This window comes from Saccostrea cucullata, unplaced genomic scaffold (genome assembly GCF_032062105.1).
Source record: "Saccostrea cucullata isolate Sc308-1 unplaced genomic scaffold, CSIRO_AGI_Scuc_v1 ctg2050, whole genome shotgun sequence".
NCBI classification, from domain to species: domain Eukaryota; kingdom Metazoa; phylum Mollusca; class Bivalvia; order Ostreida; family Ostreidae; genus Saccostrea; species Saccostrea cuccullata.
In genome coordinates, this window is record NW_026926947.1 from 1 (window position 1) to 25,603 (window position 25,603).

The 25,603-nt window shown below is 32.0% G+C and overlaps 4 protein-coding genes and 1 long non-coding RNA gene across 5 annotated transcripts; 2 read left to right on the forward strand and 3 right to left on the reverse strand.

The window, feature by feature from the left end:
- Window positions 1–4,979: 4,979 nt before the first annotated feature.
- Window positions 4,980–8,349, reverse strand: LOC134272989 (cornifelin homolog B-like). The gene is made up of 4 exons (XM_062755159.1): window positions 8,263–8,349; window positions 7,783–7,941; window positions 5,736–5,875; window positions 4,980–5,192 (listed from the first exon to the last, which is right to left on the reverse strand). The coding sequence occupies exons 2-4, from the start codon at window positions 7,907–7,909 to the stop codon at window positions 5,097–5,099; spliced, it is 363 nt and encodes a 120-aa protein (XP_062611143.1). The 5' UTR covers window positions 7,910–7,941; window positions 8,263–8,349; the 3' UTR covers window positions 4,980–5,096.
- Window positions 8,350–10,148: 1,799 nt separating this feature from the next.
- LOC134272991 (cornifelin homolog A-like) lies at window positions 10,149–25,451 on the reverse strand. The gene is made up of 4 exons (XM_062755161.1): window positions 25,369–25,451; window positions 11,477–11,649; window positions 10,419–10,558; window positions 10,149–10,291 (listed from the first exon to the last, which is right to left on the reverse strand). The coding sequence occupies exons 2-4, from the start codon at window positions 11,601–11,603 to the stop codon at window positions 10,193–10,195; spliced, it is 366 nt and encodes a 121-aa protein (XP_062611145.1). The 5' UTR covers window positions 11,604–11,649; window positions 25,369–25,451; the 3' UTR covers window positions 10,149–10,192.
- Window positions 10,888–11,649, forward strand: LOC134272992 (uncharacterized). Its single transcript, XR_009993333.1, has 2 exons — window positions 10,888–11,291; window positions 11,422–11,649. It is a non-coding gene; the product is annotated as an uncharacterized LOC134272992 (long non-coding RNA).
- LOC134272990 (cornifelin homolog A-like) lies at window positions 14,707–18,439 on the forward strand. Its single transcript, XM_062755160.1, has 4 exons — window positions 14,707–14,853; window positions 15,144–15,308; window positions 17,931–18,070; window positions 18,210–18,439. The coding sequence occupies exons 2-4, from the start codon at window positions 15,182–15,184 to the stop codon at window positions 18,303–18,305; spliced, it is 363 nt and encodes a 120-aa protein (XP_062611144.1). The 5' UTR covers window positions 14,707–14,853; window positions 15,144–15,181; the 3' UTR covers window positions 18,306–18,439.
- On the reverse strand, window positions 20,852–22,847 carry LOC134273001 (cornifelin homolog A-like). The gene is made up of 3 exons (XM_062755172.1): window positions 22,649–22,847; window positions 21,844–21,983; window positions 20,852–21,716 (listed from the first exon to the last, which is right to left on the reverse strand). The coding sequence occupies exons 1-3, from the start codon at window positions 22,773–22,775 to the stop codon at window positions 21,618–21,620; spliced, it is 366 nt and encodes a 121-aa protein (XP_062611156.1). The 5' UTR covers window positions 22,776–22,847; the 3' UTR covers window positions 20,852–21,617.
- Window positions 25,452–25,603: the final 152 nt, after the last annotated feature.

Below are 25,603 nucleotides of genomic sequence, written 5' to 3' on the forward strand. Positions count from 1 at the left end.
TCTGTCTAAGATTCTGTGAAACATCGACCAAAGAAAGAAACATATATGAAATTCTTTTTTTAAATCAATGTTAATCTTTTTAAGAAAAAAAGATTTTTGTTTTATCGCAATAATTCGCAACTGATCCAATTTGAAAACCAGAACGAAAACGAGTCATTAAATAAGAGGCGAAACCTGCATTCAATTCACATAATACTTCCAGATTGCACACACGAATTTCAAAGTTTAATATTAATAACAATATTCATGTAACATTATCAACAATTTATTTAAACTTAGAAATGTTTAGCAAACTTGTTTCACAGACTCTTTTTTTTTTTAGAAATGTCAGAGTGAGGAAGTTTTTGTTTAAGTTTTATGTTAAATTTCTTATTGTTCAATAGAAAACATTAAACTTTTGTTTGGTATTTATACCTTCCAAAGTATCTTTGATATAAATGTTTTATATTCAAGATTGTTTTGCATAATTTATTAAATAAATCAATCTAAGAAATATATTTCTGATTTATACCTAAGATACAATCTATGACGTCACAAAATCAGAATGTATTTAAGATCTGTAATTAGTTCCTCTATTATATTAAAGAAACCTAAGACATAAAATCGAAATGATAAAGAGCTTACATAACTTGAGATCGTCAAAGCAGTCAAACATCTCCGTGCTCCAGTCTCTGTGACCTTCGATCCCTATAACCATCAGAGGATTACCAGAACCGGCTGTCAGGAATCTCTATTTTAATGAATAATTGAATGTTGTAAAGTAATGATATTCATGTTCTAAACAAGGCCTTGTAGAATAATAGTATGTGTTCTAATCAAAATTCATAAGAAACACAAGTTTTATTATAATTTTCAATCAAGAGGAACGGGTATGCTACCATGGAAAAACCAACAAAAAATCCTTGCTATATTACATAAATTTTACGAATTATAGAGGGTAACTTTGGACATTTTAACCTTTGGGAAATCCTTGTCTGCCAGGTGTATTGCAAAGATCATAACCAAAAACCAGCAATGCTTTGTTCTCATATTAAAAAATACAATGCAAGATGTAATTAAGAAAAACATGCATAATCCTTATTTTTTTAATTCTTAGATAAAAGAAACTTAGAACGTAAAAAAACTTCACAAAACACACACAGACACTGATACATCAAAAAGTTAAAAAAGAAAAACAAACATAGATTACACGATCAGTATGGTCTGGCCCCTGCTGACAAAGCGGGTAACAATATTGTCTCCTTTGTTAGGCTCATATTATAAATTGTTTTCAGACTAATTTAATTTAGTCTAAATAGTGTAATTTGATTGGACTAGATAGTCGCAAGACCATGTTTTATATAGTATAAAGAATGTAGGTATAGAGTCACGCCCCCCTTGGCAACAGTGATCAGGAACTACTTTTTACTATAACTTCCAGTTTACATTAGAGTTAAGAGTAAAATTTTAATCATCTAAGAATAATAAATATTTTGAAGGAAATTCTTTTCTTTTAAAAAAATGATGCCATCTTAAAGTAAAGTACACATTAAATTGAATATTTGTGAAAATAAATTGTCAAGGCAATAATAAGATGGAATTATATATGAGTTGTGATTTGTTGCCGTCTGCACAATGGCAAATTTTGACATGCTGGGGGTAGGAAAACGTGTTGAAATTGAAAAAAAAATTGATTACTGTAATTGATTGATTGATTGTCTTCTGTTTTACGTCCTGTTCGAGAATTTTTCACTCATGTAAAGTCGTCACCATATACCTATGAAAGGCTTCAAATGTTTGCCTTTATACGGCACTCAGGCCCATTGAGCAGTGAGGGATCATTATCGTGCCAACGCCTGCCGTGACAAGGGACCTGGGTTTTTAAGTTCTCATCCGAAAGATCCACAACTTTCACATTAAGTGCCGAGTGCATGGTGAAGAAACAGTTGCTCCTCATTTTTTATCGACTTAGGTCAGTCGCGGCAGAGATATGAACTCACAACCTCCCGATGACGGAGAAAGCGTTCTACCAACTAAGCTACCATGAACGGTCAATTAATGTAATGTAAATAATGGCCTAACAATTAATATGAAAAACGCCAGTCAGCATTCAACTAAATGATAAACTGTATTTGTTGGCAAGGTCATTATGTTGACTATAGAACTTACAATATGCATGATGACTTTAAACGAGGCTGTTGGTTTTCTTGTTTCATCAACTTGTTTGTCAATAATTTTCTTCGTTTTAGAAATTGGTCATACGGAGAACATGATTTTGCGTTTCGAATCGATTGAAAGATGTCATCTCCGTATAGAGGTGAGGAAAGTAAATTGATGTAAATTGAAGTAAAGGAAGTTTATGATTGAAAAAAGTCATCAAAGTTTTCATAAAGCATGTTTGTTAGATAAGCATTAATGTCCTTTACAAGTAAAATATCCAAATATGAAACAGATGTATAAGACTCTGTAGTGCCTTTATTTCAAGCTCACTGGAATATATCTTAGCGACAAAAGAATGGAAATAACATTTGACAATTGACAATTTTTTGTTGATATACCTTAAGGTCGAGTTGAGGGATTCCCGTATATCGAATGATCTTTTCTAATGACGTACCTCGGTATAAGTATAACATTTTGAACAATTTCTGTTTCATATGAACACAAATATAGTTTCGCTAATAAAGGGGTGAAATTGGTATCCATGGGAATTCCAATTGATTGTTGGGATATTTTTTGCATCTCTTGGTTACATAATCAGTGGCCACTATTCCATATAGACAAAATGGTTGTAGCCTAAACATCACTTTCTCTGGAATAAAAAATTTGGATTGAATAAAGGAGCGGAGAGTTGATAATAAATTGTACGTATTAATTTATTTAGCTGCAAATGCTAAAAAGCATTCTTAGCAATTTGCACGTTCATTCCTATCCAATTATGTTTACAGATTTGTTTTATATTATTTTTTGGGATAAAACTGTTCCCTTTGCTGAAAAGGTTTTAAGCCAAATTAACGATACATGCACGTATATTATATAAAGTGAAATTTTGGCAATGCTTTTTATTTCTGCTTACCGGTTTTAATAAACCTGTCGTAATGTATCCTTTCACTGGCAACACCTTCTTCTTATTCGATTACATTTTTATTTTATCTCAAATGTATGTTGTTTTTTCATGAATTTTTTTTTAGAAATACACAATATTTGGAAATGCACTGCACAGTTTATTCAAATGTGTGCATATTTTTTTTTTTCGCAGAAAATTATAAACTTTAATGGTTAACATCGAAAACAAAAATTCACAATATTTTTTTCTACATCTTGAGGAATTAAAATAAAAAAGTGATTAATTTAATTTTAATCAAAACCTCATTATCTACCTTTAATTCTAATATAAAACAACATATATTGTCTATAGAATTATATTTCAAGCTTGTTTAAAAATACAAAAATTAAAATGGGGTGTGGAGCAGTAGTAGAGCGTCTGCTCTAGAGTCGCAAAGTAAGGAGTTGATTCTTACATCGCGGGTTCGAATCCCGGGCACTGTGGGACGTGGAGACCGGTTCTTCGGATGTGATCGTATAAACCGAGGACCAGTGTTGCAGTACATAATGATACGACCCCAATCCCCAATTGCTTTTAAAATGGCTTAGGTGGTATCTGTATATCAGACGATGACAATAAATGTAAACAAAATCAGATCAAATTTTTTTAAAAGTGTAAGTAACGTATTGGACTATTTGAATGCTTTATAGTTCCTGGTCTTTTGTAAAGAGTTAAAAGTAAGTGTATTAAAAAATCGAGAAAAAATTCTGCTTCTATGCTATAAAAACAAGTTTCAAGTGGTAACAAAAAAGAATCAAGTGATACAGAAAAGTTTTTAACAAATAGGTATTGAGTCAGACTGTTAAATGTAAGGGGAAATTGTTTTTGAGAAATTCGTGACGGTATGATTTTTAGCGTTACGGTCTTGTTTGGTTTATCCTTTGGTTAAAAAAACACGTTGATTTTCAAAAAATTTATGCCAAGATATATTAAATTCATATTTACATCAAAGACAGGTGTTTTTATTACCAAATTTAATTACCTTGTCACTTGCAACTAAATTTTTGAAGAAAAAAAATCAATACTTTACACACAAATACTCTATAATAAAAAAGAGTTTCTGATTGATTATATCGCAGTGTTTGGAAATCTGATAATTGCCCTCGAGTCAACAAGGCAGGTGGTCATTAAATATTTTTAAATATCACACAAACATGTGTTGTTTCTATATACACGTAGCTTAGGAAATGTTCTAATGTTATTGGCTGTATTTGTGTACATGACGTGCGAAGTGAAATAAAAACCTAGTTTGCAATTTAGTGCTATGTTTTATATAAACTTCAAAGCTTTGGGCGGCCTTAATGTGGCTTTATATCCTTGTAGAAGGTTTCGAGTTCATTTAAAAACTCAGGTATGAATGTTTTCCCAACCTCGAAAACTAGTCGTAGCAAGCACTTATGATGTATATTTAGAAATAAGCACATGTATGCATAACACTATCCACATTGCATTTTTTTTATCCCCTCCAAGTAAAAGCTTATCATATAGAAATCTTATATGCTATAGTGGGCCTCAAAGATACCGTGCGTGATTTTTTTAAAGTTTAAAATCCTTTCAATTAGATGATGTGCATGAAAGAAAGCACTTTATACTTAAAGTTATTTTTTATTTACAGTTTCGTTCCAGAATTGGTAGGAAAAAACAGTTAAAATAAAAATGTACGTTTATCATTCTTTTCTGTACTTTACAAAACTTTCTTTTAAAAAAAAATCATTTTTTGCTTTGGATTTTTTTGCTGACATTTGACATCTTTGCTTACAATTTCAAATATAAAAACTATAAGTATGCAATATAATGATCTTTTTGATTTAAAAGATCTTATGCAGTTATCACATTTTTAAGTTGAATTATTGCCTTAAGAGAAAAAAATTGGGGTTTTTTGTTTATTTTAAAATGAAAATTTTAATATATATGTACAGAATGGGTATACTAATATAATAGATAGAGGCTACAAGGAGAAAGCGTCACTTTAATTAAAAATAGAGTTTCCAGATTCTCTTCTGAAATATCGTCTTTATGGGACTCCCATGTTATCGAGTTCTCTCTGCATCTGACACACTCCACACGGGCCACAACAAGTCAGAACCATACAGTCATTACAGGCGGATCCCTACAAGTAATTGTTTGAAAATAAATGTGAAATTAGATGAAAACGAAAAAAAAAAAAAAAAAACTTACCAGAAGATTTTTTTCACACATTAGATCTACATATAGATATTCATTATTATATATTTACATTTGCAAATGTTTCCCTTTATATAACACTACTGAAAGCAATGCGTATCTATAACCGTATAAATACAGGTTCCTCGAACGTCAAAAACGTTCGACGTAATTTCTCAGTGACGTCATAAAGGGTCGACGCGCGTTTAGTGCATTACATACATGCCGAAGGATTTGAAAAATAAAACATTTCACACGTTTAAAGTCACAATCAGGCAAATTTAAAGTATGAATGAGTAACAAATGTAAATATATGTCATAAGATATCATTTTGAACCATCTATCGGGCTATAAATACGGGTTGGTACGAGATCTAGTTCATCATAAAGCCCTTCGGGCTGGAATTTGATCTCGTGACCAACCCGTATTTATATCCCGATCATGTTTTAAAATGATACCCTATTTCTTAAGAGTGCTTGACATTATAAACCTGAATGCCGCCGATGGTTCTGATTCTACTCCTCAGAACGACAGATCCTCCTTGAACACAATAAGGCATACAACAGCACTCCCCAGTCCTGGAGGCCACGTTACACAGAGTGCAGGGTAAACAGAAGTATCCAAGTATGCCTATTAAAATAGAATTTATGGATTATAACACTATTTGGCAGGTTTATTGACGTGACATGGGTGGGGAATGTTACCTCCACGTGTGCTTCAATCATTTATGAATCATGGCCATCTTTACTTTTTTTTTTATTATGTTCCCTTGTCTATATATGCCGTCTTTGAATGAATAAAATACATTATACTTTTCTTTCCTGATACCTGGTATATCATCATTAATTTTAGTTTGAAGCATTTTTGTATGTGATATTTAGATCCAAAGTGCAAATCTTAATTAAATTTTACGCTTCAAAAAGTTTATGTCTGGGCTATTGGTTATGGTTGCTGGTAATGAAACGATCAGCATTAACTTTGTCTGATATGGCGAAAAATAATCTAAATCAATCTTTCCCCCAAAAAGTTTGTATGTTTGACATTTTTGTTTAGATTTGAGTTGACTTCTGATCCCATTTCCTATGATTTTAAAAGGCCCTTGTGTGCTCTTCTCCTTCAATTTTGTATTGAAAATTCCAAAGAGCTTTAAAATTTGAGCTTTTTTTTACTTGATGTTATCTTCATATTTAATGTATGTAACTATGTATCACGTAAACAAAGTTTACCTCTATATAATTACGTAATTATACATAATTATAAATATTTTAAAGGAGTTTAAATGAACAGTGAAGAAATTGAACAGGATATATCTATTTTAAAAAGAAAAAATAACAGTACAAATCGTGAACAGGACAAATGCTTCAATTTAATTGGGAACGGGTGTTATTGAGAAATGCGCATCCCCGATCGACAAGCCACATTCTGCATTAAAAGAAAAAAAATTAAATGCCCATATTTGCCTATTTCTTTCGTGAACTTGTTTGTTTTACACACAATTTGATATCTTGTTCGTGCATCACATTTAGTTTATACATTTCATGCACCATTTCACGTTTGATCTTTGAAAAGGTATATGGCAAAATATACTTGTATTATTTACTTGACAGAAACATAATCTTGTAAAAGGAAAATATTATGACACTTTCAAACAAATATAATGAATAACGAATAGTTTATAAGCTTAAAAGTCCATTAAACGATACAAAATTGGAGCAGCGCAAACACGAAACTCCAAAACATCAGAAGTGGGATAAGGTGCCATGGAGTAGTGAGCATCCCATGCCCACTGGTCACACCTGCAGTGTGCCCCTTGTTGTGATTGGAAAACATCGGCATAAATCCGGCAACAATTCGTAATGTAAATAATGGAATAATAGAATAACAATTAATATAAAAAAAAAGTCAGTCAGCATTAGACTAAGTGATAAATTGTATTTGTTGACAAGGTCATTTTGTCGAACTTACGAACTGCATGATAAATTTACACGAGACTGTTGATATTCATCAACTTGTTTGTCAAAAATTTACCTCGTTTTAGAAATTGTTCATACATCGAATATGATTTTGCGTACCTAATCGACTGAGAGATATGAACTCCGAATACAAATGATGAAGGTAAATTGCTGTTTAAGTAAAGGCAGTTTACGATTGAAAAGTTAGAGTCATTACGTTCATCATAAAGCTTGGTTGTTAAATAACCTTGAAGGTCTTTTTCAAGTAAAATATCCAAATATGAAGTAGATGTATAGGATTCTGTGGTGCCTTTATTTCAAGCTCACCGGGATATATCATATCGACAAAGAATGGAAATAACTATTTTCAATTGACAATACGTCGTTGATATATCTAAATGTCGAGCCGAAGGACACATCGAAAGATCTCTACACGTGCTCGGTATAAGATTTTGAACGAATTCTGCTTCATAATATAGTTTTTCTAATAAAGGGGCGCGATTGGTATCCATGGAAATTCGAATTTTTTTGCATCTCTCGACTACACAACTCTTAAACTATTGCAAAATAAAAAGAAACACTTACACGTTTTAATGTCAGAGAAGCAGTCAAACAGGCCGGTACTCCATTGTCTGTGACCGTAAATGTCCGTCACCTTCAGCCTATTATCTGGAACGCCAGCTGGTTGTTGAACAACTACTGTAGTTGACATCTTGGTTTCCTTTGTTTGACGAACTCAAAACTCTGAAACAAAAAAATTAAAATGTAATATATTTGGTGCATTGTGTTTCCCTTTTTTCTTTTAAAATGAAAAACACAATTTTTTAAAAGATAAAATATTACTATTTCAATGATCTCTTTTATAATCATGTGCGATTTTTAAGAAAATAATTGTTCAATTCTCGGGAAAAATATAATATTTGATATTAATATGTAAAGTGAATTTTTTGCGAAAAATGGTATATTTTGTAAAAATCTTTCTTTAATAAAAAAAATTATGAAATTGAACTGAAACATAAAATATCTATAGCCGTCTTAAGCTAAGATATGCAGAACAAACATTACCTTTCTCTGTTTAAAACGTTTTCGAGTGCACCCTATTCTCGGGGTGTTTGTACTTATGCAGGAAGAGATTTACTGTTTGTTTGTCGCATGGAGACCATCAATTCTATCAGTTTCCTGTCACCAATTAGAATGTTTATAATAATAATCATTCCTAAGGTTAATCTACAAGGAATTTGTCATCAGTTCCCTTCCTCCATACCATTTTTTCTTGTAGACGAAAAACAACAAAGCAAAAACTATACAGGTCTAAACTTGATAGTTCGGAAAAAGTTATAAAATATACGGTCAAAATGCATGCTAATATTAGAAAACCAGGTAAAATAAGGTATTTCAAAACAACTAATTTTTATGTGTTGACTGAAGACTTGTATACTTTAAAAAAACAGTGTTTATTTAGGTGATAAATGTCGAAGACCATCTTGCTCTACTGCAAAACTTGCCACTTTAAATCTCTTTCTTTGAGATTAAGAGAATACAAAATGAAAAGTCAAAGCTCTCACTGATATTACCCTACAGATAAAAATAAAGACACAAATTGAATCTTACAAAGTTGATAATCACTTTATACAAGAACAAAGCATTTGCGTCAGTTAAATATTTTTTGTGATCTTCACGCCCTTACTCTGAATTCCACAGTTGTATTCTCAAACAGGACGTAAAACAATCATTCCATCTATACCTTTTAATTAAGACCAGAAAAAAAATATAAATTCTCAAGCTAAATTTTATTTCCTCTTTTAATTTATTTTTATAACCATATCAGCCGATGTACGTAGATGATTTTCTATCAATATAATCTAATGAATGAAAATTTGCAGAATTAATTTTACTGAAGGAATCAAAATTGATTTTTGTTGTTTAAAAGTTCTTAATGTAAAAAAAAAGCATGATTTCTTTAAGCTGCTTGTTATAATCAAATCAATTGATGTAGTACTTCTTAATGATTTAAGACATCACGATGAAAAATATCTAGTTCGGCTTCATTTGATTCTCTATATTATATATTACTTTTATAATACATCTCCTAAAGCAATCTATTATCGAGTTATTAACCTTGTTAGAAATGTAGAACGCCTAGATTTGACAAATACAAATTTAAGTGTTGAGGCACTATTATCACTTTAAATAAGGAACGTAGAAATTTAAAAGTGTCTTGTGATAAAGGTGAATTTTTAACGCGTTAAAACCTGATTTTTAAAACATAATTTCGGTATTAATTGACAACGAACTTTTTTGACTTGTTTACTATCTTCTGATATAACCTAAACATTATTACTAAAATGGCGTTTCAATGCATTTATTTGAGCTGCAAATATTAATACATTTGAAAAAATGGCACATTCGTTATATTCAACCAACGTTTTCTGCTATAAAAGTGGGTCTAAACATAGGTTTTATGGAGTGATTCTTGTTCATAAAGTTAACAAATAAACCTCAACGGATTTTTCACTTTATAAAAATAAATCGAAATACTTTGCTGATTCCCTGAAAATCACCGTAAAAAGACATGCCCTGTAAAAAGGTGAGTCAGTTTGAAGAACTGATACACAGCTGCTTCTCGGAAAGTGGACTTGTTCTTGGCGTGGGAACTTGAATCTAGCTGACTCCCTCAGTGATATACTTTAAATGCAAACTCTTCTACATTTTCTGCACCATTATTTTCAATTTTGACAACTGAGTGTTACACTTTCCGATCATCAAGAAAGAACTTCTTAAAACATTCTGTACTATTAGTATTCATTTATTTGTAATCAAAACTGAATATTTGTTTTGTGAGCATATAAAATAACAGAGCTTATTCATAATTGATATAAAAGTTTATAAAAAGATACAGTAGAATTGCAGTAAATACATGAACAGACAAAAGAAACTGACAAGATAGTTCTTTACAGAAAATGGTCACTAAATTGTGATCCAAATCAATTGTTCTTCATTTTGGAACTCCCATGTTATCAAGTTCCCGCTGCATCTGACACACGGCGCACGGTCCTAACAACGACAAAATCACACAATCCATACAGGCTGTACCCTGTTAAAAAGACACAGAAACCGTTAATAACAGAAAGTATGACCAAAAGATTTTCATAACAAAGAAATCAACAACATTATTGTTTAGAGTAAATTAAAGAAATATAATTTTGGGCTTTTTTATTTACCTGGATGCCTCCTATGGTTCTGGTCCTGCTCCTTAAAACAACCGTTCCTCCCTGAACACAGTAAGGCATACAGCAGCACTCCCCAGTCCTTGAGGCAACTGAACATACTGTACAAGGGAGGCAGAAGAAACCGAGGAGACCTGAAAATAACATATATCTTTCTTTTTATTTAGTATGACAATGTAGATTGATCATACAGTTTCAAGATAATTTTAATCCGACTTACTTGTGTACATCATTGTATTCATTGTATTGATGATTGATTTGACTATTGATTGTATTGATGATTGATTTTGACTATTGATTGTATTGGTGATTGATTTGACTATTAATCAATAAAGCCATGACAAAAACTGCCAATCATTCTTAATCTATTTTGTCGACATAATGCATTTGTCACATGTATATTACGCACAGCGATGAAGTTTTCCTTTTGTTTCTTTGAAACATCGATCAAAGAAAGAAAAAAAAATATGTAATTTATTTCTTAAATCAATGTTAATCTTTTTTTAGAAAAAAAGATTTTTGTTTTTTTTTCGCAATAAATCGCAAATGATCCAATTCGAAAAACATTACCAAAACGAGTCATTAAAATTAGAGGCCAAACCTGCATTCATTTCACATAATACTTCCAGGTTGCAAACACGAAGTTCAACGTTAAATATCAATAACAATATATAATTTATGTAACATCATCAACATTTATTTAAAATTAGAAATGATTACCAACCTGTTTCACAGACTTTTTATTTAGAAATGTCAGAGTGTGGAAGTTTTTGTTTAAGTTTAAAGTTAAATCGCTTGTTCTTTAACAGAAAATATCAAACTTTTGTTGGGTAATTATATCTTCTAAAAAATCTTTGTTAAGATTGTGTTGCACAGTTTATCCAAATAAATAAATCTAAAAGATGAATTTATGATATATACTTTTAAGATTCAATGTATGACGTCATAAAGACCAGGATGTATTTTCAAAACGTTCATTTATGATCTGTATTATTAGTTTCTTCGTTGCTAATGCAACCTAAGACGTAAAACAGGCATGATAAAAAGCTTACATGACTTGAGATCGTCAAAGCAGTCAAACAACCCTGTGCTCCAGTCTCTGTGGCCCTCGATCCCTGTAACCATCAGAGGATAACCAGAACCGGCTGTCGGCTGCTGGACTACAACAGTGGTCGACATTTTCTAGAGCCTTTGACGATAAGTCTGTTTTGAAAATCAGGAATCTCTATTATAATGAATCATTGAATGTTATAAAGTAATGATATTCTTGTTCAAACCAAGGCGTTGTAGAATAATAGCATGTGTTCTATTTCAAAATTCATAAGAAACACAAGTTTTATTATAATTTTCAATCAAGAGGAATGGGTATGCTACCATGGGAAAACCAACAAACAATCCTTGCTATATTACATCCCGGTAAGTTTTACGAATTATAGAGGGTAACTTTGGACATTTTAACCTTTGGGAAATCCTTGTCTGCCAGGTGTATTGCAAAAATCATAACCACAAAACCATGTAAAGACGTCACCATATACCTATGAAGGGCTTCAAATTTTGGCCTTTACTCGGCACTCAGGCCCATTGAGCAGTGAGGGATCATTATCGTGCCAACGCCTGTCGTGAAAAAGGGACCTCGGTTTTTAAGTTCCCATCCGAAAGATCCGCAACTTTCACATTAAGTGCCGAGTGCATTGCGAAGGAACAGTTGTTCCTCATTTTTATCGACTTAGGTCAGTCTCGGCCGAGATATGAACTCACAACCTCCCGATGACGGAGCAAGCGTTCTACCAACTAAGCTACCATGAACGGTCAATTAATGTAATGTAAATAATGGCCTAACAATTAATATGAAAAACGCCAGTCAGCATTCAACTAAATGATAAATTGTATTTGTTGACAAGGTCATTATGTCGACCATAGAAGTTTCAATATGCATGATGGCATTAAACGAGACTGTTGGTATTCTTGTTTCATCAACTTGTTTGTCAATAATTTTCTTCGTTTTAGAAATTGGTCATACGGAGAACATGATTTTGCGTTTCGAATCGATTGAAAGATGTCATCTCCGTATACAGGTGAGGAAGGTAAATTGATGCCTAAGTAAAGGAAGTTTATGATTGAAAAAAGTCATCAAGTTTATCATAAAGCATGTTTGTTAGATAACCATTAATGTCCTAAGTAAAATATCCAAAAATGAAGCAGATGTATAAGACTCTGTGGTGCCTTTATTTCAAGCTCACTAGAATATAGCTTATCGACAAAAGAATAGAAATAACTATTGACAATTGACAATACCTTTTCGTATATCTAAATGTCGAGTTGAAGGATACATCGAATGATCTTGTCTAATGAAGTACCTGGGTATAACATTTTGAACAAATTTTGTTTCATATGCATACAAATATAATTTCGCTATTAAAGGGGTGTAATTGGTATTCATGGGAATTCTAATTGATTGTTGGGACATTTTTTGCATCTCTGGGTAACATTATCAGTGGCCAATATTCCACATAGACAAAAATGTTGTAGCCTAAACATCACTTTCTCTGGAATAAAAAATTGGATTGAATTAAGGAGAGGAGAGTTGATAATAAATCGTACGTATCAATTCATTAAGTTGCAAATGCTAAAAAGCATTCTTAGCAATTTGCACGTTCATACCTATCCAATTATGTTTGCAGTTTTGTTATATATTAATTTTTTGGGATAAAACTATTCCCTATGCTGAAAAGGTTTTAAGCCAAAGTTCAAGTGTTATTAATATTAAGTCTCTATCAGAAAATTTCATCGAAAGCAACATGTGTCCATAATAGTTGCAGGAAACGAAATTGATATCATGAATTATATTTCGTTAGTAGGAAATTCAACGTACTGATCGAATTTTGATTATTCGGAAGGAAGTTTCCATATTTTCTAAGAAAATTTGTAGGATGAGTTAAGAGTTATGTTTTGTTAAGTGGTCTTCACATCACGATATAAACTGTAAATATATCTATAATATTATTTTCACTAATCCAATCAAAGGAATTAATTGTAGAAGTCTGAATTTGCAAAAAATGCTCCCTTTGACCCCCATCTCAGCTCGCCTTATACCTATCGGGTGGAACCTCTTTTTCTTTCAACACTTTGCACTGCATTTTTAAAGGAATCATGCATTTTTCTTAAGATCTTTTAAACAACAAACATCAAATCTGATTCCTTCAGTAAAATTAATTCTGCAATTTTGCATTAATAAGATTAAATTGATAGAAAATCGTCTATGTACATCGGCTGATATAGTGGTTAAAATAGATTAAAAGAGTAAATGAAATTTACCTTGAGGATTTTAAAAACTTTATTCTTGTCTCAGTTAGAGGTTTAGATTGATTGAATGTTTTACGTTCTGTTTGAGAATGCAACTGTATAAATGTAAGAGTGACCAAGTAAAATTAACACATTTCTGTAATTCAGAGAAAAGGAGTTTAACTGATGCGAATGCTTTGTTCTTGATAAAAGTCAACTTTGTAAGATTCAAATTGTGTTTTTATTTCATTTGTAAGGTAAAATCAGTGAAAGCTATATTTTTTTATCCTCTCAAGCTAAAATAAGTGATTTCAAGTATCAAGTTTGGCAGTAGAGCAAGATTGGCTGCGACATAAATCATCTACATAAAAACTGGTATGTTCGAAAAATTCAAGTCATCAATCAACACATGATAATAGTTGTTTTAGAATACCTTACTTGACCTGTTTAGTATTGTTTTATATATATTTTCATCGCATATTTAGGGAGTATTGTATGGAATCCGGATAGGGCCAGCTCAGTATCGCATCATCGCACCATCGAGGTTAAGGTCGATAGAGCGATGAAGAGATAATTCGATGACAATGAAGTGATGGTGCGATAACGATGAAGTGATGGTGCGAAAGCGCAATGACGATGATGCTATGGCACGACAATGTGATGACGATGGTGCGATAATGCGATGACGCGATGGTGCGATAGTAATGACACAATGGTGCAATGACAATGGTGCGATAGTACGATGACGATGAAGCGATATTCACTATCGCTCAACCGTGTTATAGCACAATCCTCATGGCATTATCGCGCCATAGCATCATCGTCATCGCGCTATCGCATCCTAGCTTCATCGTTATCGCACCACCGTTTCATCGTCATAGCGCCATCGCGTTATCGCGCCATCGACATTTAAGTTGATGCTCGATGGTGCGATAGTGAACTTTTTGGCCCTATCCGGATTCCATAGTATTGATGAACATTTCTTGCTGATTAACCTTAGGAATAATAATTATTATAAACATTCTAATTGGTGAAAGGAAACTGATAGAATTGATGGTCTCTAGGCGACAAACAGTAAATCTCTTCCTGCATAAGTACCAACACCCCGAGAATAGGGTGCATTTGTAAACGTTTTAAACAAGGAAAGGTAATGTTCTTTTTTATTTAAAAACGCTTATAAAAATTTAATGTTCAATAGTTTCTTTTATAAAAGAAATATTTTACATTCTATCCCAAATTAAAAAAAAATGATGCATTTTTATATCTTTTTTTCCAAAATAGAATATTTTTTCTTTAAAACTGTACATGTTTTTCAAAGAGATTTATGAATATTATTATTTCATTTCTAAAAAAAATGCGTGTTTTATCTAATTTACAAAGAAGCAAAAGGAAAACCCGAATACATTAAATACTTTATATATAAAAATTCTTTTTCAGTTTCAGAGGTTTGAGTTCGTCAAAAAAAGAACACGAGGATGTCAACTACAGTAGTTGTTCAACAACCCACGGGTGTTCAAGATAATCGGCTGATGGTGACGGACATTCTCGGTCATAGGCAATGGAGTACCGGCCTGTTTGACTGCTTCTCAGACATTAAAATGTGTAAGTGTTTCTGTTTTGGCAATAGTTTAACATTGTACGTATCGTATATTTCTCTCTCTGCTAAAGTGTAAGCTAGTGTGAAGTCACAGATTGAACATGAGGTGCAAAGTGGTGATAAAAAAAGAAGCTTCCTTCCGATAGGTATTTTGCGGGTTGGGGAAGGGGTCAAAGGGAGCTTTTTTTTTTTTTTTTACAAATTCGGACTTCTACAATAAATCATTTTAATTTGATTATTAAAAATAATATTATAGACACATTTACAGTTTATATCGTGATGTGAAGACCACTTAACAAAACAGAACTCTCAACTCATACTACTTTTCTTCGAAAATATTGAAACTTTCTTGACGAATAATAAAAATTCGATCAGTACGTTGAATTTCCTACTAACGAAATATAATTCATGATATCAATTTCGTTTCCTGCAATTATTATGGACACCTGTTGCTTTTGATGAAATTTTCTGAAAGAGACTTAATATGAATAACTTTGACTTAAAACCTTTTCAGCGAAGGGAATAGTTTTATCCCAAAAAATTAATATAAAACAAAACTGCAAACATAATTATATAGGTATGAACGTGCAAATTGCTAAGAATGCTTTATAGCATTTGCAACTTAATAAATTAATACGTACGATTTATTATCAACTCTCCGCCCCTTTATTCAATCCAATGTTTTATTCCAGAGAAAGTGATGTTTAGGCTACAACTTTTTTGTCTATGTGGAATATTGGCCACTGATAATGTAACCCAGAGATGCAAAAAATGTCCCAACAATCAATTGGAATTCCCATGGATACCAATATTACCCCTTCAATAGCGAAACTATATTTATGTGCATATGAAACAAAATTTGTTCAAAATGTTATATAGTACCTACGTACGTCATTAGACAAGATCATTCGATGTATCTTTCAACTCGACCTTAAGATATATCAACAAAGTATTGTTAATTGTCAAAAATTATTTCCATTCTTTTTTCGATAAGATCTATTTCAGTGAGCTTGAAATAAAGGCACTACACAGTCTTATACATCTGTTTCATATTTGGATATTTTACTCAGAAAGGACATTAATGGTCATCTAACAAACATGCTTTATGAAAAACTTGATGACTTTTTTCAATCATAAACTTCCTTTACTTAGGCATCAATTTACCTTCCTCACCTGTATATGGAGATGACATCTTTCAATCGATTCGAAACGCAAAATCATGTTCTCCGTATGACCAATTTCTAAAACGAAGAAAATTATTGACGAACAAGTTGATGAAACAAGAATACCAACAGTCTCGTTAAAATCATCATGCATATTGTAAGTTCTATGGTGTATATAATGACCCTTGTCAACAAATACACTTTATCATTTAGTTGAATGCTGACTGGCGTTTTTATTTTAATTGTTAGGCCATTATTTACATTACAAATTGACCGTTCATGTCAGCTTACTTGGTAGAGCGCTCGCTCCGTCATCGAGAGGTTATGAGTTCATATCTCGGCCGCGACTGACCTAAGTCGATAAAAATGAGGAACAACTGTTCCTTCGCCATGCGCTCGGCACTTGATTTGAAAGTTGTGGATCTTTTGGAGGGGAACTTAAAAACCGAGATCCCTTGTCACGGCAGGCGTGGGCACGATAATGATCCCTCACTGCTCAATGGGCCTGAGTGCCGAGTAAAGGCCAAAATTTGAAGCCCTTCGCAGATATATGGTGACGTCTTTACATGAGTGAAAAATTCTCGAACTGGACGTAAAACAAAAAACAATCAATCAGTCAATTACAGAACGTGTTCTCGTCGGATTGTTGTTGCGAATCACTCCATTAATACCAATTCCAAGTTTAGATGACGTTTGTCCTAATCACAATAAGTACCTTTATTTTTTTTTAAATATGAATATATCCTGTTCATTATCGTCACTGTTCATTTAAACTGGTTTAAGATTCATTTAAAGTCCCGTACGTAATTATAAAAGGTAAACTTTGTTTACCTGATATGCATACATACGTTAAATACTTGTACGACGATAACATCAAAACAAAATGTCAAAAGCTCCTTGGAATATAATACAAAATTGGAGGAGCAGAGAAGACACGGGCCTGTTAAAATAATATACAGTATAGGAAATGAAATGAGAAACCAACTCAATTCTTAACAAAATAGCAAACATACAAAACTTTTTGAGGGTGCAGGTTGATTTTATTATTTTTTTTTTTTTGGTCATATCAGACAAGGTAAATGTTTATCATTTCTTCACCAGCAATAACCAATAACCAATAACCCTGGCAAACTTTTTGAAGCGTAAAATTTATCAATGTTTGCACTTTGAATCTAAATATCACAAACACTGTTTTTGTAAGCATGTTTTATTCCAGACAGATGCAGAAAGGATACAGACGTACATGTTAATGGTGACATTCTAAGTATCATGGAAGAAAAGTTTAATGTATTTTATTTACTCAAAGACGGTACATATAGTCAATGGAACATAATAAAGAGCTATAAAGATAACCATGATTCAGAAATAATTGAACCACACGTGGAGGTAATTAACATTCCCCACCCATGTCACCACAATAAACCTGCTAAATAGTATTATAATCTATCATCTCTATTTTTATAGGCCTACTGGGACTTTGCTGTACACCCTGTGTTCTGTGTCACGTGGCCTCCAGGACGGGGGAGTGCTGCTGTATGCCTCACTGTATCTTGGGAGGATCTGTCATTCTGAGGAGCAGAATCAGAACCATCGGCGGCATTCAGGTCTATAATGTCAAACACTCATAATAATGGTTCCTTACATTAAATAAATTTTTGAAAAAAAAATCCTCTGATTAGTTGTTTGATTAATTTGTTTCACATATCTTTTTATTTTCAAGTTACTTTCAAATATTGCTTGTAGGGATCCGCCTGCAATGACTGTATAGTTCTGTCTCATTGTGGCCCGTGTGCAGTGTGTCAGATGGAGAGAGAACTCGACAATATGGGAGTCCCATAAAGGCAGCATCTCACAAGAGAAACTGGCAGTTCTGTTTTTAATATTTTGATGCTTTCTCTGTGTAACTTCTATCTATCATGTATTTGTATACAAATTCTATACATTCCATTGTACAAATAAACGAAAGACACTTATTTTTCTGTTAGGACAGGACGTAATCGAATAGAGGTGGTAACGGCATATAATTTTTGAATTCAGAAAGATCATTGTTGATTAATTATTCTTATCTATCATTTTATATTTCATCATAAATCCTATTTTATGACATCGAATGCAAATTATGTAAAAGGGTTTGAAATAAAAGTTGTAGATGTAGATGCAAATGCATCGTCTGAAGCCACGGTCCAGAGTCCGCATAGTTCTCTCCTACCCGTGGTTGCTAAATCACAAAAAGTGTCGTAGTCTTGAATATTTACGGGTGTCTATTGGACGATATTTGTATATTCTTTCAATGACAAGTTTTGTTACCATCGCAATTGAAATCAACAATTTACATCAGCAGTATTCGTACACTGCGATTTGGTAATGAAAGGTCGCATCAGAGTTCATTATCCGACTATACTTTACTCGCATTGGTCAATATTTTAAGGTATAAAACAATCTCTTTTAATTCAACCATGGCCAGAATGGGAGAGAATCGTTCATTTTGGCCGTGGTTTGAGATGATGATGAAAATGTAAATAATAGGAAAACATTCAAAGGACAAGTTTCGGCGAATGTCTTAAACAATGGGGGAGATCAGAATTTGTTCCCTTTGTACATGTAACCAATTTACCAGTTAGAAGGACTTGTTAAAAAAAAACAAAAAAAAAACTCAAAATCTGATTGAAATGAAACAAAAGGAGATAACGAACACTATTCAAGATCAAAAGTCCATAAAACAAAATAGGAGTAGAGCAAATATAAGAGGTGGAATCAGGTGCCATGAAGGAGTGGGTATTCCCTGCCGACCGGTCACATCCGTGTGATCCTTCTCACGATCGGGAAATAACGGAAAAATCCGTTGTCAATTCAGTGTATAGACAATGGACTAATAATTAGTATGAAAAAAGTCAGTCAACATTTGACTCAATAATAAATTGTATTTGCTGACAAGGTCATTGGATTGACAATAAAACCAGTTGTTTGAAAGTTATGGCCAAAGCTATTGAATTTGGCATTTTTGTAAAGTGGGATAAAACTCTGAGGTCAAGGTCAATAGGCCAAATTTGGTGGAACCAAAAGAAAGGTTTTGTCACAAGGAATATACCTGTGAAATATGAAAGCCATAATCCAACCCACTTGAACGTTAAAAGCAAGTTTTTTTTTTAGAGATAACCAACGTTATTCTACATCATGAGTACATTCAGGTGATAGAAGTCAGAGGAGCAGAGCAAATATCGATCTCTAAGACATCGGAGGTAGGATAAGATGTCATGGAGATGTAAGCATTCCCTTCCGAGCGGTCACACCCGTAGTGTAATTCTTGACATAATCGGATTGACATAATGTTCTGTCGACAACTTAGTGTATAAGAAATTTCCGAAGCATTAGTATGAAAAAGTCCAACGGCTTTTTTCCAATTATTGAATGCATTTGCTGACAAGGTCAGTGCATCAGTAAAAGAACTTGCGAATTGATGACTTTTGACGAAATTAATTAGGTTACATAATGCCAATTTCGTATATCCCTCATTCAATGCCATAAATACTTGAAATCTATCTTTTTGTCATAAAAATTCTTAAGTCAACATTAATTACATTCTGATATAAGTATAAATAGTTACTCTAACAAAAAAATACTTCAACTCTCGAACCCACAGATATTGTTATGCTAAAACATAACATCTACAAAATATATGAGTTTAAGAAATAAAATTTTTTTGGGCAGTTGTGTTACAGCTTATATTCATCAAAATGATGCAAATTTTTGCATGGTATCAGCGATATCGATTTATATTGATAAAGTAAGGAATCCTTAGAGGTATGATAATCAACTTAACTAATGCAGTAGAGATTGAAGAATGGATCTTTCAAAAAGTGAATAAGTCTGTTGTTTTGATAGGCAATCAAAATCTACTTAATCTGATTATAAAACAATATATATGACAAACGTAATTATATTTGAATAGAGATTAAAATCAAGGACTAGATATTTTACAGCGTGAAGTCCAAATTATCAATAGGTACTATACTACAAGTATTCTTTTTATTCTCTACTCAAATATAATTACTTTTGTTATGCATCTATAAAAAACGTTCTATTTTCAAGTTATTAACTTTGTTAGAAATAAATAACGCCTAGATCTAACAATTGCTTTAAGTGTCGAGGGCACCTGTATCACTTTAAATAAGGAACGTGTTAAATGTAGATTTTAAGGACTTGAAAACCTGATTTTCAAAACATAATTTCGCTATCAAATTGGCTTCTTTGACTTGTTTACTTTTATCTGAAAGAATCTGAATGTTATTACAAAATGGCGTATTCAACATAATCAAACTACTTTTTTTCTAACAAAAGCAGGTCCGTCCAAAGGGGTTTATTGGAGTAGTTCTTTTTTTAAAGAGTTTATTTTAACTTTCACACAAATTACACAAATACAAAACAGACGTATATATGAATAAGTATACAAGAAAGTATGAAATAAAGCAAAAAACAAACAAAGAGGTAATATAAACTAGTGTGAAAGTTTATGTGGAGAGAGAGGGAGAAATAGAAAGGGAAAAAACGAGAATGAGAGAGGGAGAAAAGATGAGAGGGCACACACTTTATTGAATAAGTAACGGTAAGAAAATTTTTAAAGTTTTTAAACTATTTCCTGCCAGTGTCTTTCAAATTCATCATATTTACAATTTTTCAACAAAAGAAATTTTTCTATTCTAATTCTTTCAGTAAGAGCATTTTTCAAACTCTCAACGTTTAATTTTATAGTTTTGGCATACTTACTTGCAAAAATACATTGTTTTATAATCAGAATAAAAAGATTTTCTAACTTTTAGGAGTTTCTGTTTATGAATTTACAAAAAAAATTGATTGCCTATCAAAACAAACAGACTTGTTCACCATTATTTTCAGTTTGACATGTGAACGATACACTTTTCCATCATCAAAATATAATTCTTATAATATTCTGTACTATTAATATTTATTTTTTTATAATTAGAACTAAATATTTGTTTTGTGAGCATATAAAACAACAGCGTTTTTTTTTATAACTAATATACAAGTTTAAAACAGGAAGCAGTATTGCAGTAAGTACAATCAAAGTAACTGATAAGATAGTCCTTTAACGATAATGATCATGCACTGAATTGTGATCCGATTAATTGTTCTTCATTTTGGGACTCCCATGTTATCAAGTTCCCGCTGCATCTGGCACACGGCGCACGGTCCTAACAACGACAAAATCACACAATCCATACAAGCCGTGCCCTGTTAAGAAGATACAGAAAAGATTAATAACAGAAAGTACGTCCAAAGGATTTTCTTTACAATAAAATCATCCACATTGTCTGTTTAGAGGAAATAAAAAAAATATAATTTTGGTTTTTTTATTTACCTGGATGCCTCCTATGGTTCTGATTCTGCTCCTTAGAACAACCGTTCCTCCCTGAACACAGTAAGGCATACAGCAGCACTCCCCAGTCCTTGAGGCAACTGAACATACTGTACAAGGGAGGCAGAAGAAACCGAGGAGACCTGAAAATAACATATAACTTTCTTTTTATTTAGTATGACAAGTGTAGATTGATCATATTGTTTCAATATACCTATACATTTGTCACATATATACATGTACTACACGGAATGATAAAGTTTTCCGTTCAAGTTTCTTCCATACATCGATCATAGAAAAAAATTTAAAACTTTTATCTCAAATAACTTTTAATCTTTTTCAGAAAAATATATCGTAGTTTTATCTCAATAATTTGTAACTGATGCTATTCGAAAACCAGTGCCAAAGGAAGTCATTAAAATAAGAGGCCAAACCTGATTCAATTCATATAATACTTCAAGGTTGCAAACATGGATTTCAAAGTTTAATATCAATAACAATATTCATGTAACATCATCAACATTTATTTAAACTTAGAAATGTTTAGCAACATGTTTCACAGACTCTTTTTTTAGGAATGTCAAGTGTGAAAGTTTTGTTTAAGTTTTAAGTTTATCGAGGATTGTTTTGAACTATTTATCCTAATAAATCAATCTCAGAAATGTAGTTCTGATTTAGACCTTTTTAAAAGATACAAACTATGACATCACAAAGACCCGTATGCATTTTCAAACGTTGAAGATCTGTAATTAGTTCCTCTTTTGCTAATGAAATCTAAGATGTAAAATCGAAATGATAAAGAGCTTACATGACTTGAGATCGTCAAAGCAGTCAAACAACCCCGTGCTCCAGTCTCTATGGCCCTCGATCCCTGTAACCATCAGAGGATTGCCAGAACCGGCTGTCGGCTGCTGGACTACAACAGTGGTCGACATCTTTCTAGAGCCTTTGACGATGAGTTATGAAAATCAGGAACCTCTGTTTCAATGAATAATTGAATGTTATAAAGTAATGATATCCATGTTCAGAACTGGACGTTATAGAATAGAATCAACTATTCCATTTCAAAATTCCTATGAAGCACAATTTTTATTATGATTTTCAATCAGGAAGATTGGGTATGCTACGTTAGGAAACCAAAAAAAAATCTTGGCAATAATGTATAAATACAACTAACTGTTGAGGTTAACATTGAGAATTTTAACCACATGAAAATATTTGTCAAACAAGAAGAAGACGAGGTTAACATGGTTAATAATGGTTTTCCATGGGTAAACAGCTTTTTAAAGTTATCCCCAAGTGGATGGAATATTAACTACATGTATATTATACTGATTTTTTAAAGGTATGTAAATATAAAATTTACGCGTAAAACATTTTGCACAGTCTGTATTGTTTCCCAAAGAATAAGTGTACAAGAAAGTTCAATTTCTACTTTATAATATTTCTGAATCATGCTGTCATTCCATCTATTTTGATTGCAAAACTACATTTGGCAAATACAACAGTCTTGTAAAAAGACTGCAACTTAAGTTTAATTATTCATTCACAACTTAAGTCGGATCAAGATGATCTGGTAGATTTTCATGCAATTGAAATGAGGTGTGAGTGGGTCAGCATAACAGGATGTGCACATACTTGAAAAGACTAAACTGTTAATAGGTTTTTGTAAGATGCCATAACGTTATATGCGCCGACACAGCTTAAAAAGGGCTGGGTTGTATCAGTCATTTCTGTCATTGCCGAAATCTAAGCACAATCTTTAGTTCTATATTGCCACTTATGAGTTTGTATATAGAACAATGTTTTTTTTATTAAATATATGGAGAAAACGGCCCGTATTCGAGCTCAAATTACAATCTAAATTTTTCCTTCATAATGAATTATCTAAATATAATTATTGTTATATTGTTGTTTTATGATGGCATAACGAGTAATTTCTAACCACATCCTACCTGTGGGTACTTAATTATCACCTCTAGGTTTCTCGGTTACAATTAATTGAACTATGAGGAAAGAAAGTGCCTCGTGACAAGTTTAAAAAGGCCAAGAAAAGTAAAAAAGTAACAGAGGAGCAAAAATGAACATTTAATTCGTATAAGCTTTAGAGGCCCCTTGGGGAACTTTTAATTCATTCCTCAGTCCAATGCAAATGTTGCCATTATTTTAGTGTATTCCAACGGTCATAACTTCAAAACCAGCGATGGTTTTGCTATCATATAAGGAAATACAATGCAAGGTCATAAAATTAAGAAAACTTACAAGATTCACATTTTTTTCTTCAAATTCTTAGATTACCGTGCAAATTATGAAAAGAACTATATTCAGTATATTGCATATCTTTGCCCCTACAAAAATTAAATTTTGAAAAATTCTTAAAATGTGTTGTATTGTACAAATTGTTTGAAAAATATAAATTAACAAAACATATTATAGTTTCAAAGTAGGTTGTTGACAATTTTTTTTAAATTTATGACGTCACAAACTCGTCGGATTTTGCATTATTTTTCAGAAAAAAGACAAAATGGACAAAATGTCAACAATTTTATTTATAGAATTTATAGAGCGCATGTTTGTTCAGGAACAATATTTGCATATTTAATTGATATTATTATTCTACACATTATATCAAAATATTGAGCCTGAACACACCTGCGCTCGGTGATTTTTACTCAAAATATTGACGCAATTTTTGCATTTTTCTATAGAAATCATGGAAATTTTAGATTTACGTCATTTTCCTGGCGTCATTTCAAACATATGACGTCATTGCTGACGAAAACATTCAGTACTTTGAAGTCAGCATGAATCCCCCTGTTTTAAAACATAATTAAATTTTACTCCGTCAAAGTTTGATTTTGGGGGCAAATATTGGTTACTACCAAATAAAGTTCTTTGAACGTTTAAAAATTTCACAAAAGACACACGTCAGTTGACACATGACATTTTTTTTTTCTATTTTTAAATGTTTTTCCTCCAAGGCACCTGATACACCTCTGATGTTTTGGAGGTCCATGTTTGCTTTACTCCTATTTTGTTTTATTTTATGGACTTCTGATCTTGAATATTGTTCGTTATCACCATTTGTTTCATTATTTTCCAGCCATATTATTGATCTTGTATCTGCATTTGAGACAATTGTGAACATCTTAAAGAAATTATATTGAGTGAATAATTAGCAATTCTAATTAATTCATTTCACTCACAATAAAACAACAAAATACGTAGTCTTTTGTTATAAGTTACAGAAAATGCCCAATTATGGCCAGAATACTTAATTTAAAAATACAGTGGTATATCTCAAAATTGTGTTAAACTGTTATGGTTTTACGAATTATTTTTATTATATAGATTAAAGGTATAAAGAAAAAGTGTATAATGTTCTCTAAACAGACCAAGGGTTTCTTAATTTTCATCTAATTAAAGTTAAAGCTGATTTGATATCAATTGTTCTTAAAACTAATAATAATATTGATACAATGTTCAAAGGCCTTAAAAAAAATAAGAAATACGCATATGTGTACTTACATTCCAAATGACTGCCAGTAAATACTTAAACATATCAATAGACTCTGTATTTTGTATGTTTAAAGTGGCTGTTTCCTTTCTTTCTAATGAGTTGCATCTGAAGAGCTTTAAGATGAAATTTCACGTGAGTGTTTATTATGTAACCTTTCACGATTAACAAAACATAACCTTTGTCATTATTAATGAGTGCTGAATGACTCCTTTTATATATTTTAACAAAATAAAAAAAGATAAT